The following is a 16,329-nucleotide window of genomic DNA, read 5'->3' as shown; positions in this document are numbered from 1 at the left end:
TGGCTGACTTTTACACCTCATCAAGTGGCCTTCAGGCATTATATAATGTGTAAATGTAAATTCAAAGCGTGTATTCTACTTTTAGCCTCTAGATTAAGTGCTTTTCTGTTGTATTCTATTCTTCTAACTTGGTGTGAAACAAGAATCGAAACTACTTCCCTCCACTGTTCTGACAGCGACTGGTCCGATTGTCCTGGTGAGTTCACCAATCTTGACTGGACTTCTGTTTGATGAATTTTAGGGACAAGTAATAGAGTGCCACAAAAACCACGCAGACCGCCAACAGGACCAGGTAGCACGAGTACAGAGGATACTGGTTCATGTTCATGGCCTCCACCACCTAAAAGATAGAAAGGGATATGAGATGAAAAGGATGTTGGGATGCCCCCGTCCATCACTTGGTGAGTACGTTTACAAGATGCTGAAAGTTTACCTTAAAAATCTTATATTATTTTTCTGTAACATTTAAAATAGCTGTTAAAGTAGGCAGCAGTCACAGCTTCACACCACATACTTATCAAAACCACTCCCAAAATATTGTCAACATTATTCCCAGACCAGACTCCAACTAATTAAAGCACATTTTTTAACCAGTGTGCCTTGACCAACTTCTTAAAACATCTTCCATAATATGAAATTCACACTAGGATTCTGACTTTGGTTTGAACTGTTTTTGAACTTACATGTATCCCATCCACTTGGATTGTGATGTTTCCAATGCTAACTGGGTACTTGTTTCCTCTAAACTGGACCTGCAGCATGCCCTCAAATCCCCAACGCATGAAGGAGGCGTGAGACAACCATGAGGCCACTGGGGAGTTGAAAATATGAGACAGTATAAATATCACATATTCACAGTATATTGTTCCCCAAAGCTGTTCTCTATCCTCACACATACTCTAGTCTTCAGGCTCCTAAGGACAATTAATCTGTCTCCTCACCAAGCCACATATTCTCCAGACTGATGACAAATCCTCCAGTCAAGTAGAAGACTGTGAACAAGGCGTTGCCCATGAAGGCCGAGGTCTGCAGAGTAGGCAGTGCGGCAGCTACAAACAGAGCCATGGCTCGGCTGCAGTAAACCATCAGCCACACCAGCATGAAGTTGAGCAGGAAACGATCCGGAGCCTCATTGAGCCCGGCCAGCCAATAGATGGGCAGCCCATAGACTAAGGTGAACACACAGTGCTCTGGTAACTCCCCCAGGACCTGCACTCAAATATAGAGAACAGACAGAAATGCAGAAACACATACACACATATTTATTGTTGATCCTGGCTGGTGTGTTTGCATGTGCACACATACAGTAATATATCTCCCTGTGTTTTCCACTACCACATCACAGTAGTGGAGTGAGACTGACCCCTACTGGAGATGCAGTTTTATCACTGTGCTTTACCTTGGCGAAGAAGTAGGAGGTGACAGAGTACATGCCGTCCTCCAGCTCGTGGTAGAGCATGGCTCTCTCTGTGTGACCTGCAGAAAACACTTTATCAGCCTCCAATATTAATGCATGCAAAAAAAAAAAACATGTTAATAGCTGAAATCTCTGAAGAAACCTCAGCTTAATATTGGTGATCTTAATAATATTGGATGTATAAGTTTAAGGTTTGTACCTGTTATTACTTTTGTGGAAGCGCTCCACCTACATAAATGTCTTTGTATTGGGATACAACTAAAAACTGTTTTTACAGATGTTCTATATGCGCAGGTAGTGTAATACATTTTATTTAAGAGTATTAAATCAACTTGGAATTAGTTTTATAACTTTTGTTGTCATTTAACCTTGACCTGACTTGGATTGGCCTCTTAACAGCTGTTGGCTAGACTTGAGTTTTGCTATCTCTGCAATAGCTGTAATTGAATATAATACAACTCAGGGTCCAAGAAGTCACTGTCCAACTCTATCTCCCATTAATCTGTCTGATAACTTGGTGATAACTTTAATAACTTTGCCATATTGTACTGAAACGTCTTATGTCTGGCTGGTTTGTCTTAAAAAGTATTTCTAAACTTATTCAAGTATTCTTACAGTGATCCTCCTCTCCTCCCCCCTCACATGTATATTCCACCATTGAATGTCACTAACTTTGTGCTCTCTCTCTCCCCCCCCCCTAGTTTGTGCTCTCTCTGTACCTTCTGCAAGTGTCCCCGGGCCTGGAGCTGTATATTGCTGATGTGCAGTTACTGGCCCCACCAACCTGCAGTGTCTATTTGTTGTTTACCAACCTGTCGAGGCAGATGGCCGCCCAAACTGAGCCCGGTTCTGCTGGAGGTTTTTTCTTCCGTTAAAGGGAGTTTTTCCTCTCCACTGTCGCTAAGTGCTGCTCATTAGGGATTTGTTGGGTTTTTTTGTAAAGTGCCTTGGCACAATACAAATAAAATTGAATTGAAATTTAATTAAATTTGGTGAATTCTCTATGATCAAAACTGCTTCTTTTAGGACATGTTTTTTCTTTCTTTTTCATCGTTTCTTTTCACTTGCTGACTTCGACTCCCACTGTACTCACATTTAGCTATGACGTCCAGCACCACAGCGAATGGGGTGAGAGCTCCGATCATGTAGAGGAGGGCCACTGTGTCCTGAATGGACAGACGGGCTTCCCCTGCCCCGTAGTAGAGACATCCCACCAGCAGTGACATGAGCAGGGCCTCTAAGCCGTGGACCAGTATGGTCACCAGGTCTCTGAAGTCATTATACATGTGACGCCTGACAGAGAAGAAAAGAAAGGTGGTCGATGTTCATATGTGTCACTGAGTGCTATAATACCTGCAGGTGTTTGTGCTTACCTGATGAGGATGGTGAATTGGTGTAGTCTGCCAGGCACTCCGTTCTTTTCCTTGGATATAGTAATTACTTTCTCTCCATTTCTGGGCTGTTGAGGGCTACAGGAGCTGCAGGCAAGAAAGCAATGCATGGGTTTGTCTGGGTTTTAAGAGTTTTGTTCATTTCTAAAATTGATCCTGGTCCCTGATCAGATTTAAGGATTTATGGACAGAGGGTGTCTTGTGCTGCTTTTATTTATTATTCTTTTAAGCTCCTGGGAGTAATGTGATATTGTCATATTCAAATAATATCAGGGCAAGATCAGGGCTACCTTTGAGCTTGAATTGGTGCTGTGTTAGTCCCAGCTGGTTTCCACATGTGATCATCAGTGTCCTGGACCTTTTCCATGAACTGCTCAGCCAGAACTCTGGCCCGCTCCAAACACTCAGCCTCCTGCTCCGCACTGCGCCGGTCTATACTGATCAGATCAACTGTACACACAGAAACACATGCAATAAAGTCTTGGTCACATTTGGCATCCAGGATGTTTCAGGAGTTATGGTATTTATCTTTAAAAGCACAGTTGCAGATTAAAGCTGCAGTGCCAAGGTCTCCAGAATATTTTAAAGTCACTTTTGAAAACTGTGCACTGGTGGGACATTTCGTGATCAAGTTACTAATTAGTTTCAGGTTGCTAACTTTCAGACATTGTTGGGTGTTGGAAAGAAGCATTTATTTAAGGCTGTTTTGTCCTTTCTACATATATGCATGCACATGCACTAACCATAGAAGTCCGAGGGGTTGCAGTATCGTGGGCAGGGGTATCCTAGTGAAGTGAAATAAGGCACCATTTCACGAGCAGCGCCACAGTAAACAGCTGAGCCTGATGACAGCAAGACAACAAGGTCGAAGAGCTGGAAGATGTCTGATCGTGGCTGGTGGACTGACAGCAGGACCAGACGGTTTCCCCGGGCCAGACGGGACAGTGTGATAATCAGGTTGTGTGCTGTGAAGCTGTCTAACCCCGATGTGGGCTCGTCCAAGATCAAAATACCTTAAATGTAAAAGGTAAATCTATAAAAAGATTGACTTAGCCCTCTGCTTGCTGGTCTGGACTAACTTTGGTGATCCACTGGTGGCTGGGAGGTTGTAGTGATGGAACATCAAGGATGCACTGGTGTTGGTGCCAGTTCAGGGAAGATACTGTCTTATTTCTGAGACCTTATAGCTCATGACCTTATTAATAGAGCTTATATTCACAGCCTTTGGTGCTGTAAGTATTTTTTCTTGTCTCACTGATAAATAAAAGATCTCTACTGAACGCACTTTATTGTACTGTAGATGATAGTGGACAAAATCTGCAGTCGTTTGGTGCAAAAACATGTTTGACAGTTCATCTAAAGTTAATTTTAGACTTCAGCAGGCTGAGTTTGTCAAATCAAGTGGATATTTAAAAGAAACTTTGCAGTTGTCTTGGAAAATGTCCTGCACTGAACTCACCAGGGTTCCAGAGAAGCTGGACAGCGATACTGACTCTCCTCCTTTCTCCTCCAGAAACACCCCTCACATAATCATTTCCCACTCTGGTGTGAGCACACTGTCGCAGCCGCAGCTCTGCAATAACGTCATCTACCTGTGACAGAAAACAGCACCATTGGTCACATTTAACCTCTAACGTGTGACACAACAGCAGCTGATCATTTCATCTTAATACAAAGACTTTTGTGAGAACGTCTTCATGCTGTAATAAAAAACAGTCTTGTTTCTACTGCACTTAACCTTACCCTCTGGTCCCTCTGAGCCTGTGTGAAGTGGGTGGGCAGCCTCAGTTTGGCAACAAAGGACAGAGTCTCTCGGACGGTGAGGTGAGGAAGAAGGCGATCGTCTTGGCGGACGTGAGCGATGCTTTTCTTCACCAGCTGGGGCGTGTTGGGCTTCCCATTAATCAGAATCTGACCCGACACCACTGTACCTCCTTCATCCCGACATGTTATTATGTCCAGCAAAGATGTTTTACCACAACCTGGGAGAAGATGATTACAGTATTTAAAGCAAAATGTAAGCAAAGAGAAGAAAATCCTCACAGCACTAGAAGTCACCATAAGTAAAGCAAATCAATGAACTGATTTTTGTCTTAGTCAGTGAACATGGTATTTTTGGGGACATCAGCCTCCAAGTGTAGAAGATTTTCTTTGCTTTTTGTTTTAGTTCATGCACCTGGAGTCATTTCTTTGTTCTGAGATATGTTTAATGTACCCAGTGATAGAATGTAAAGTATCAAGTATCATACTTTTTCTTGTATTACTTGTATTGTATTATATATTACATTTTAAGGTACTTAACCCTTTGGAGTCCAGCGTCACATATCAATAAATAGATAGAAAATAGGCCTAGACTTCTAAGGGTTAATATTTGGTACTTAGTTAAAAAAATAGTGTTCTTGTAGCCCTGCATGACATGAGGTCCTTGACAGAAGTCAGGTGAAAAACATGATGTCAAGATTTAGTACCTTTGCTTAGAAACTGTAAAAATGACTGCCTTTGTGTTTGTGTTGTGTGTCACCTGAGCTGCCGATGACAGCTAGCATCTGCCCACTGTGGACCCGAAGGCTGAGCTTGTTAATGGCTGTCTGCTTGTTTCCTTTTATCTCCCATGGCAACTTGAACTCAGACAACCTCTCGTACCACGGGATCTGAGCCGCCGTGTCCACCTGGCAACACACACACAAACACATACATTTACATGATGAGCACATACAACAGTGCAGACAGAAATGCACAGACATGAAGAGGTTAAAACAGGTCAAAGCTAAAGATAACTTGCAAATAAAGAGCAGAGCAGCTGTCTGTCAGTTACCTCGTAGTGTAGGTTGGTGACCTCCAGCTCATTGCACCCTCCACTGTAGGTAAAGTAGAGACTGCTGTCTTCTTCAGATGAAAACAACTCCATGTCTTGATGCTATTAAGGAGGAGTAGACAGGTTAATGAATGTCATGGAGAGAAGGACCTAGTCATCTAATTTTTTTATTGTATAATTACTAAAGAACAAAGTACAAATTAAAAAAAAAAAAAAAAAAAAAAAAAAAAATCAGTAAGAGTGATGATCCTCTTTGTATAGATCACTATTTTAAAATTCTGATTTACAAGATGTGTTAGAGAATGTGTAAGTTAGCACGACCAGACGTTGCACAGAAAACTGCAGATTTTGGTTCAGATGGCAACACACCATAACCAACAATGCCAATGACAGAAGATGGTAAACACTTGTATTAGATCAGTTCACAGAGGTTAAAATTAGAACTATAGAATCTGAGGAGCTTTCATTCGAACCCTATCCACTAGTTTACTGAACAATTTTAACTGCATATTTTTTAATAGCCGTGTCCACATGTAATGGCATGCATCGCTTTATGTGTCTGTTCATGCAAATAGTTGGCTGAAAGCTTTTATGCACCCAGAGTTAATTTGTAATAGAGTGATATTACCATTATGTAATCCCTTAATCTCCCCAATAAATAAAAGTCTAAATCTACAATTAAAAATGGAGCCTTAGCTCACATCAAATCTGCACATAGAAACCACAGTGGTTAATCTAAACAAGACTTCACATAAAACTGAAATAATTACAAATACTGATCTTTAAAGTCAGTTTCAGGAACCACTGGTCAGTAGATAAAGTCAGAATTTGTCTACACAGACAGACGAAGGACGTTTTCTGTAAATGAGCACAGCTTTCTGAAGTTGCAGGAAAAAACAGAAATACAAACTTGAAGACAGTGACCTATAGCTGCACATTCAATGAACAAAAATGAACTTTCAGTGCATGGACTTTAATATTGAATTAAATAAGAATTTAAATTTATAATAAATACTAAATAATTAATACTAATAAGCATAAAGATAAAAGATTATTTTTTGACTAAAGCCAAATGAAAATACTACAATACATATCTAAAGTACCATAGTAAAAAGCATATAGATTTACATAATTTCATTTATAGTATACTTTATAGATTGAATATATATTACTTTCGTATTTGAATTTTGACAGAAAATATTAAAGCAATTGTTTTATTTTATTAAGTTGATGTCTGAAATAAAGAAGCTAGACTTGTTTCTTCAAATTGGATGTTTCTGGAGTAAAAGTGATGTTTCTGCAGTAGTCAGAGAATTGGTGAGTTGTAATTTGGGGTGGAAATAAAAAGAATTAACAAAAAGTGTACATGTGGTTTTGATTTAACCAAAGTATATTAGCATATTAACAGGGGAAGTTAAAACCAGTGTCTTGAAATGGTTTCTGTCATGAGGTTTCTGTGATCCCATGTGATAAACTGACCTGTGAGAAGCCTTTTTTGAGACTGAAGCCATTGTCTATGTCTGTGTCCATGATGACACAAGTTGCTGGTCAACTTTTGTGGCGTCAAAAGGTTAACCCCCCTTTTTTGTCAGGATCCTCTGTTTTTCCTCTATGTTTATCTTCCGTTTCTGCCCTAGCCTTCTGTTTCCTCTCCCTGTAGGTAGTTTGTCTCCAGTCCAGCTGAAGGTCTCCTCTTGTCTTAGCTCACAAGCCTTCTCTGTCAAAGCGTCCTCAAAGTTCATGCCATGTCAGTGCTTCATCTGCTCTGCTGTCAGTCATAGCTTTTCTGGTTGCAGTGCACAATTTGAGGACTGAGGTGAGACAGTCAGCCAATCTACTCAGCATGTGTGTTTTTTGTCTTCTTTATACAGCTCCAGATCAAAGTTCTCTGAGATAACAGCTTTCACTGTGTGTCTCTGGCTCCTGAGAGATTCCACTGCGCTCACTCTGCTGCTGTGGACAGGGAATGGGTGCAGAGCAATAAAGTCTGGGACTTTAAGACACCTCAACTTTAGAACTTGACATTATTGTATAGCAGCGGTGAGGCTATGAAGAAGAGAAGCTGAGACGGAATTGATAGAGTTGGTGATTGGTGCAGCAGACAGGCCGGAGACATGAAAAAATTTTATTCATTGCAAACAGAGCCAGAGGACGGGACCAAAGTTAGAGAGTCATTCAAGTCTGTGTCGGAGGTGAAGAGGGATTCATGGAGGGATGGTGGTGAGGAGCGATCAGAGCCCTCATGTTGTCTCAGTGTCAACAAGATCTCCTACAAAGTGAGGTAAACATGGCAATTTTGCAATTTTATTCTGGGAATACTGATGATGAAAATATAGCCTAAGTATGTGTGTGTGTGTGTGTGCTGCAGTGAGCGTGTGGGTCCATGGTGGGACTTACCCTCCTACAGGAAGAGATGGACTCGACAGATCCTCAATGACATCTCTTTCCACATCGACAGCGGGCAGATCATGGGCATTCTGGGCAATTCAGGTCTGCACCAAGCTTTATCTAAACAGACGAGTGGTTAATCTGAACAGAAAATTAATTAATACAAATAAATGCATGAACATACATTAAACACTGGCTAAATTAAGATAAAACCAACATTTTCTAATGGAAACAGCTTTGAGTCATTTAGATGTTTGACACTGAACATAAGATTATTTCAGTTTTTCTGAGGCCAAAGCCAGGATGAATAATATTGAGGCTACGCTCTTTCTTCATAAATAAAACAGTCAGAACCATAAAGAAATCCTTCTGCTTTAAATCTAAAACATGTTTTCTTTTTTTTTTTTACTGGATGTATTGTGTGTGGAAAGGCTCAGGAAAGACCACATTATTGGATGCCATCTCAGGGAGGATTGGAAACCGTGGTACACTGTTGGGTGAGGTCTTCATTAACGGCAGGAAACTGAAGAGAGAGGAGTATCAGGACTGTTTCTCCTATGTACTGCAGGTAATGCACAGTAAAAAACACAGTATAAACACACACAGTCAGATAGTTGTGATCCAAGGAAGGGATTAAGTTATTCTTGATTTTTAAAAGTGAGCCTTCAGCACGACTCCAACATGACATAAAAAAGAAATAAATAACAATGTGACTGCAGCCTGTAGGTATGAAAGCCATCTTTCAAACTGCAGCAACTACAGTAGCTACTGAACCTCATTAGCTGCAGTCACTTGTTAGTGTCTGCATGCAGTTTGTGTATATTGACACTAACCACCATAGAAACATAATGAACACACAACATTTTGCAAAAAACTCCTGAAAGGTTGCCCTGGCCTCTGTATGAAATTAACTTAAGACCCTTGATAGCCTCCTCATATACTTAATCTCTCAATGAGAGGTGCTCAAGTGTATCCAAATCCTGAATTAAAAACACTGGCTTAAAACTGGCCTCACTTCTTTTCAAATCATCGCTCTCCTCTCGCTGATAACACCCCTCACCCGCACACTCTCTAAGCCTTGTCATTAACTTCCCCTGCTAAGCTCTAGATGAGGAGGTGATATGAGCTCCTGATATTAAAGTCATTCAGATGAGACACTAAGGAGAAGTGGGATTGGGAGGTGCCACGTGTTAATTGAGGCAGGCAGCAGGTTCAAGCAAATTGAGTGTGTTTGTGTGCGTGCATATGTCTGGAGAAAATGTATATTATAGTTTGTGCATACCTCTAAGTATACAGTCAACTGATTTACAAATCTTTGCTCAGGGTACAGTGATGTGAAGCAAAGATACTGTAGATAAATACTTTAATGTATCGTTTTCTATTGCTAAGAGCGTGTAGCAAGGATTTTTACGGCATCAGCTTTTAGCATATACATTTATTTGATTACAGGCAAAAATACAAGGGACAGATGGAAGCAAGAATACTGTATATGCTTCCTGGTGGATATCACTATAACTGTACTGCAGTGTATTTTGTATCATTTTAACCTCATTGTTAATCAATAGTCTGATTACTCAGATCTATTGTGAGTTAGATGGAGGAAGATTTCACTGTAAGGCCTACAAAGTCCTCTCTGCATCTTTTACTTGTTTCATGCCGTTTTTTCCTGTTTTCCTCTTTCCTCTCCTCTTCTTTGTCAGAGCGATAACTTGTTGAGTTATCTGACAGTGGAGGAGACTCTGACCTACACAGCCCAGCTGGCCCTGCGCAAACACTCAGCCGAAGCTATCAAGGAAAAGGTGACTTTTGAGAGCCTCTTCTGAGACTAAACTTCACATGTCCTCACTAGGGAACATACAACAAGGAGTCAAAAGGCACAGAAGTCTGGTTGAAGAGGATGATTCTTGAACCAGACACTGCATCACTCTGTATCAATGAAAGCACACTACAATGTTTTCAGCAACATTAGAGTTAATGAATATGCCCAAACTATATTTAGAAGCTGTACACCACAGATTTCTTTTCTTCCTTAAGAGTACTGTGATATACCACAGTGTATTTCGTCATCCAAGCCAAAATGGCTGGGACCCAGCTGGTCCAGGGAAATCTATGTCAACCAAAATCAACCAAATAAATGTTTATTATAATCATGTTGGAAAAGAGTACTGATTCTCAAAAGTACCAGATCTACAGTAGGCCCTGGTCAGCTGTACAGTAACAGTAATTCTCTTATCACCTGACCCTTGACCTCTGGCTCCTGCACAGGTATCAGCCGTGATGGCCGAGCTGAGTTTGAGTCATGTGGCCCACAGTGTTATTGGAGGTCGTGTTTTCCCAGGGATTTCTGGAGGCGAGAGGAGGAGGGTCTCCATCGCCAGCCAGCTACTTCAGGACCCAAGTGAGTACCTCTGCGATATGCCTAAGGAGAATTACAGGAGTTTTATCTGTGTATCAGCAGACTTTCAAAGGGTGTAACTGCTGCACATTTAAATTATGATGATGAGTCAAGGTAAAAGCCATTACAGAGGAGATACAGAGTAGATAAGAAGAGACTTTATAAATAGGAGAGGGATTATACAATATCCCTCAATATGTCTGACAAACTCAGTTAAAAATGTCTGCTTATAACAAATATTTCATACATATACTCATCTAAGCAACAACACCAGAGGCAAGACTGTGCCATCATGAGACCAGAAGTTCACAAGAAGACCTGGCTCTCCCCAAAGAGTTTTAGAAGTCCACAGTGAAAAACACAGGGATCTAAGTAAGAGGTATAACGAGGGGATGGAGGGACAGATGGAGAAGAGTAATGAAAGGCTGGGTTATCACGCTACGAAGGGAATGAACAGAGACTCACCTCTGTGTGTGTGTGTGTGTGTGTGTGCTCATCCCAGGTGTAGTTTATCAGGTCTATAGTTCCCCAGGGAGGATAAAGGGTCTCAGTCCTCATTCAGGATTAGAATAGCCATAGACACACAGACACACACACACACTCAGAGTCGCACACAAAGTAATGAAGAGTTCCCATTCGCTGCCTCTCCAATCAACCAGGAAATGAATTAATCTCACAATTAAAGCATCAGCTAATTCCACTCTCCGTTCATAATGCAAAGAGGCAATCTTTTAATTGTCCTAATTAGAGTAATTAACTTAAAAGAAAAAAAAACTCACTTATCTTCACGAGTTAAGTTGGCTCCACTGAGAGTCCATGTGCCACTTCGCAAAAAGTACATTTAAAAGTTTCTCACATGAAAGAAAAAAAAGTTACTGTCCTGCCTTTCTCTTGTTCCCAATGTTTGATAAACCTGCGCGCGGTTGATGATGTCATTGCAGGGGTGATCCTATTGGATGAGCCGACCACCGGCCTGGACAGCATGACCGCCAATCAGATTGTGGTACTACTGGCAGAGCTGGCCAGGAGGAACCGTACTGTCATAGTAACCATCCACCAACCACGCTCCGAGCTGTTCAGGGTGGGTTTGGGGATGAACTGGAGCAAGAAGACAGACTGAAACTTGTTTTAAAAAAGAGAAATACATTACCTCAAACACATTAAATCAATGCCCACATGCCCATACATGTACTGAAACTGTTTTTGGTTACTGTAGTTGTTCCTGAAGTCTATAATGGCCATGAAGATGTCCCTCTCCATGGTGATTTAAGTGGAAAAGATGAGACACAATAAACACTCCTTCTTGTAAACTAGTATGAGATTTTCCAGCCTGAGTTAGTCAAACTAAGATAGCATCATCGATAGTTTAGGCATTTAGGTAAGTAATTTTTTTCCATGGGCTACAATAGAGGCAATTTTTTAAATTAAAACTATGTCATTTTGGAAGTTACCACTGTGTCTAACTCAGACTGCAGATCTGTATGAAAAACGGCAAGAATTCCTCCTGAATGCTGTGAAAGTCTGAGCCACAGCTACTTTAAATGCTAGTTTGAGGTTAATGCTGCTAAGCTTGGACAGTTATTAAAAACACCAACACTAGAGATATTTAATGAATATGGTCACTAAAGACATGCAAGATTAGATGAAGATCAGATCTCATTTTATGGCCAATGAATGCCGAAAACCAGACAATTCTAAATGATTCGCTTACACTTAGTGTGCGTTCTTGTGTTTGTGTGACTGTCCCTCAGGTGTTCAGCAGGATAGCTATAATGAGTTGTGGAGAGCTGGTGTTCTGTGGGCAGCCAGAAGAGATGGTGAATTTCTTCAGCCAGTGTGGATATGAGTGTCCAGAGTACTGCAATCCCTTTGACATCTATGGTACTGTATGCTATAGTGAACATTTATATCATAGCCACTTTTAAACATAAAAAATGTGTATATCACAAGAATTTAGAGTATAAAGAATAAAGTTTGCGTATGACTTTCATTGAACTCTTCACATTGCTGTGATGTTAAACAGTTGACTTCACCTCAGTGGACACACGCAGCAGTGACAGGGAGGCAGCCACATTCAGTCGCATGCATGAGATCACTTCAACCTATCAGAGGTCTACCATCTACCAGAGCATGCTGGGAAAAATGGAGCGGAGCCTGCAACGAGCACACAAGCCAGCCATCCCCTTCAAGAGCAAAGAGTCACCCAGTGGTGCAGCCAAACTTGAAGTTCTGCTCAGGTTGGTGTTAGATGAGTCTCCAAACTATACCTATGTTAGTGAAAACACATGTACTGGCCTACTGTGTATTTAGTATGATAATTTGCTTTTATATCTGTATTTCTATCTATGTCTTTTTGTATGATCTTATATATCTGTTTCATAGGTTGGGGCCTTAAACGCAAGGAATTAAACAGCTCAATTTTGTTATAAAATTAGGTCAAGCAAAGTCAAGAAAAGCATGTTCATTCATTGCTTTCACTTGCTGTGTGTGCTTCTGTCTGTGTACAGGAGAACAGTAAGGAACCTGTCCAGAGACAGGATGGGTGTTCTGATGCGTTTGTCACAGAACCTGATATATGGTCTCTTTGTGGCCTTCTTCGTTATGCACTTAGACAACGATGTGACGAAGGGTGCAGTGCAGGACCGCATTGGCATCATTTATCAGTGTGTTGGTGCCTCACCCTACACCGGCATGCTGAATGCTGTAGCTCTCTGTGAGTTCCAAACATCACAAAACATCTACACATATCATGTAATACATAAAAACACATTTTACTTTTTGACTTGTCCAACAATCTAATTTAGGTAACACATTATCATAGTTCATTGCTAAATTTCAGACAGCACTATACATATTCTCATGAACAATAAAAGAGGTATTAGAGTGGAAAAAGTGGAAACCAGAAAGAAACTTAACCTCAACACCCAATACGACTCATTTTAGTATGCCCAGTTTGTAAAAGTGTGGTCCTTAATCTAAAGCTAAACTAAATATTAAAATAGATATATTTTTGCTGTTTCTATGTAACAGTCCATGTTATTGATTTGCCTTTTTAAGAACTTATTCTTTCAAAGGTTTCCATACTGGTATGACCCACCCAGGTCTTGGCTTTCAGTTTCAGTGACTAAGGAAAATCAGAAGTGCGTGGTGTGTTGGTGGACTATCACCTGAGTAAAAGCGATGTATTAGCTTCGTTCAGCAGCATGTTGGAAATGTCTTTATCTCAGCTGCATAAGACTGCTTATCTCTAGCTCAGTAAGTGAAAGGGTTCTGTCGCAGAGACTTCATTAAAGTGTGTTTCTCGGGTCAGAGTAAAGTTCCTATGTCAGCACTGGTATGTGACTGTAGAAATGTATACATTTTTTTTAGTAATGTAAATTATTTCTGATATTGTGATATACATTTTGCTCCTAATTAAAAATAAGTTTAAAGAAGGTTGAATATACTTTAAAGGTTTTAGGCAATATGAATCTATCTTAGGATCAGGTTTGTGCACAAGGTATATTTTAATTGATGATACCAACAATCACATATTCAACCAGTAAAGGGAGGATTATTTGTGAACTTAACAGCAGTCTAAAATCGTAGCTTTATGGTTCCTGCTGTCACAGACACTGACGATAAGAGATGTGAGAAAATGCTGGACTGAGCAGAAGTCACACTAGAGTTAAGATAAGATAATTAAAAGTGCTTGATAAGCTTCCAAGCAGCCAGAGGTAACGATGAAGAATACAGATCTTGAATGTCATAGACGGCAACTGATAGGATACAGACCCTACAGCAAGAGAGGTCCAGAGTCTTTTCCCTAGTTAAATAAAAATAAATCACTAAGCACTAAACCTTCAATGGAATAAGGAAAAAAAGATGAGATGAGATCAACTTTAAGAAAAAAAGTACACTATAGAAAATGAATGCAGCAAATTTACTATAATTCTCCGTCTGTTTATCAACAGTCCCAGCACTGCGAGCCATCAGTGATCAGGAGAGTCAGGATGGTCTCTACAGTAAATGGCAAATGTTCTTGGCCTATATCTTTCATATCCTGCCCTTCAGCATCGTGAGTGTCTTCATCTTCAGCTCCTTCCTTTACTGGTGGGTAGAAAGCATGTATGGGTTTGTTTGTTTTTTTTTGGAAAGTAAACTGTATGTTGTGGCCTCAACATGAACTCTTTTTTTGTCTCTTCTATCTTTGGGCCCTGCCTGCTTTCCTTTCAGGACAGTGGGGATGCACCCTGACAGCATCCGTTTCCTGTGCTTCACTGCTGTAGTGCTGGTGCCACATATTACCGGTGAGCTGAAACTATTAAAAGGGGAAAAATATTTTTACTTACAAGAACAAGCTCCCAAGCACCTATTTTACATTTTATGTCATGTTTTGCATGTTTGATGTGAGTGAAATACGAGTTTTACACCTTTTTCTATTTATGGCTTTTAGCTCTGTGTGTGTTTTACTGCTTCTCCTCAGGTGAGCTGCTCACTGTGGTGCTTTTAGGAGTGGTTCAAGACCCTAACATGGTCAACACTGGAGTGGCTCTGCTTAATATTGCAGGAATTCTGGTGGGATCTGGCTTCTTAAGGTGAGGAAGTGTTTTAAATTTGATTAGTAAGTCTGGTAACGTTTGATATGACAATTTTTCCAGCCTTCCAGTAAATGAAAATATTATAGCGGCCACTGGTGACTTATCAGACACAGAGTATTACCAGTAACACACCTTCCTCTCCTCGTCCTCTCAACAGAAGCACCCAGCAGATGCCAGTGGTCTTCCAGTGGCTCAGCTACCTGACCTTCCAGAAGTACAGCTGTGAGCTGCTCATAGTCACCGAGTTCCACGGACTTGATTTTACATGCAGTAAGTTGTTCGTGCGTTAAGATCATCCTCAGTGTCCACCTACCCTGAGGACGGAAAAGAACTCACGGAAATTATTTTATGTTCAACAGAATGTGTCTCTCTACATGAGTAACACAAGTAGAAAGGTGTAAAAACCTACTTAAAACATTTTATATAATCACTTTGTTATGTGGTAACAATTTGACAACAAAATGTTATTAAAAGCAAACAGGAAGCAAACAGAAATTAAAGACCTTTTAAACAACATGTCATTTTATACAGGGATCATTGTCACACTTGCTAAAATCAAATGAAATTATCATCTGAAACCAGTAGAATGCCAAGAACTGTGTATCATGATATCCAATTTTTCAGTAGCAGTTTATAACACACTGAAATACCCATTTGCTGTCAAGTAACCAGATGAGTGTTGACTCCTCCTCTCTGGTGTGTTGTTGCAGATACTTCCAAACCTTCGCCAGCAGCCTGTCTGGTCACTCACGGCAGTCAGATCATCGATGAAGGATATCCTGGCGCGCTATCCCGCTACACACTAGACTTTGTTCTCCTCTACTTCTTCCTCCCAGCCCTCCTGTTGCTGGGAATGATTAGCTTCAAGATAAGAGACAAGCTTGTGCGCTACTAAAACCACAGACTGATGCTGTATCTGTGGAAAAATCTTCTGTTTCAACAAGAAGGTGTACTGAGTTTGGTTCTGATGATCCAGACTATGATGTTATTCACAGACGATGAGGCATACTGACATACTGTGGCTCCTGCTAACATACACCATTGGTGTTTGCACTTAACCCTTTCTTCTCACATACAATGAATATTTCTGTGTATGTACTTGGTCTTGGTAATACACATCGAAAAGTAACCTGACTGGACTGAGACAGGCCACAGATTTAATCAAAGGTTCTATATATTATAAGTTCTTGTTTACTGGAACAAACAATATTTGCACTAATTTCAAATTATTAATCATATATACAAAGTGGTACAAATAAACTACATGTAACTTGAAGCTTAAAACTACAAATCATCAATTTGATTCAAAACATAAATGATGAACTGCTGTACTAGAATATCCA

General features: G+C 40.4%; 2 protein-coding genes and 1 long non-coding RNA gene across 5 annotated transcripts; 1 reads left to right on the top strand and 2 right to left on the bottom strand.

The window, feature by feature from the left end:
• Positions 1-61: 61 nt before the first annotated feature.
• On the bottom strand, positions 62-10,382 carry abcg8 (ATP-binding cassette, sub-family G (WHITE), member 8). 3 transcript variants are annotated; one of them, XM_026310226.1, is made up of 15 exons: positions 10,248-10,382; positions 8,421-8,501; positions 8,021-8,131; positions 5,624-5,725; positions 5,330-5,477; positions 4,552-4,790; positions 4,268-4,400; positions 3,552-3,821; positions 3,099-3,258; positions 2,791-2,895; positions 2,511-2,710; positions 1,400-1,476; positions 942-1,209; positions 684-811; positions 62-340 (listed from the first exon to the last, which is right to left on the bottom strand). In XM_026310226.1, exons 4-15 carry the CDS (start codon positions 5,714-5,716, stop codon positions 203-205), a joined length of 1,959 nt encoding a protein of 652 aa, XP_026166011.1. In that variant the 5' UTR covers positions 5,717-5,725; positions 8,021-8,131; positions 8,421-8,501; positions 10,248-10,382; the 3' UTR covers positions 62-202. The 3 variants fall into 3 exon arrangements, with proteins under 3 accessions (XP_026166011.1, XP_026166010.1, XP_026166012.1); XM_026310225.1 differs by lacking the exons at positions 8,021-8,131; positions 8,421-8,501; positions 10,248-10,382 and adding an exon at positions 7,103-7,241; XM_026310227.1 differs by lacking the exons at positions 8,021-8,131; positions 8,421-8,501; positions 10,248-10,382 and adding an exon at positions 7,103-7,241 and having other exon boundaries at positions 3,552-3,650.
• On the top strand, positions 7,720-15,881 carry abcg5 (ATP-binding cassette, sub-family G (WHITE), member 5). Its single transcript, XM_026310228.2, has 14 exons — positions 7,720-7,904; positions 7,992-8,113; positions 8,443-8,579; positions 9,712-9,810; positions 10,277-10,409; positions 11,348-11,487; positions 12,158-12,287; positions 12,430-12,643; positions 12,914-13,119; positions 14,360-14,498; positions 14,622-14,695; positions 14,872-14,983; positions 15,144-15,256; positions 15,697-15,881. The coding sequence occupies exons 1-14, from the start codon at positions 7,738-7,740 to the stop codon at positions 15,879-15,881; spliced, it is 1,971 nt and encodes a 656-aa protein (XP_026166013.1). The 5' UTR covers positions 7,720-7,737.
• Positions 12,118-15,757, bottom strand: LOC113132248 (uncharacterized). Its single transcript, XR_003295875.1, has 3 exons — positions 15,637-15,757; positions 15,119-15,300; positions 12,118-12,201 (listed from the first exon to the last, which is right to left on the bottom strand). It is a non-coding gene; the product is annotated as an uncharacterized LOC113132248 (long non-coding RNA).
• Positions 15,882-16,329: the final 448 nt, after the last annotated feature.

Source organism: Mastacembelus armatus, chromosome 15, assembly GCF_900324485.2.
Source record: "Mastacembelus armatus chromosome 15, fMasArm1.2, whole genome shotgun sequence".
Taxonomy (NCBI): domain Eukaryota; kingdom Metazoa; phylum Chordata; class Actinopteri; order Synbranchiformes; family Mastacembelidae; genus Mastacembelus; species Mastacembelus armatus.
The sequence above is the reverse complement of the archived record's forward strand: the minus strand, read 5'-3'. Positions and strand labels throughout refer to the sequence as shown.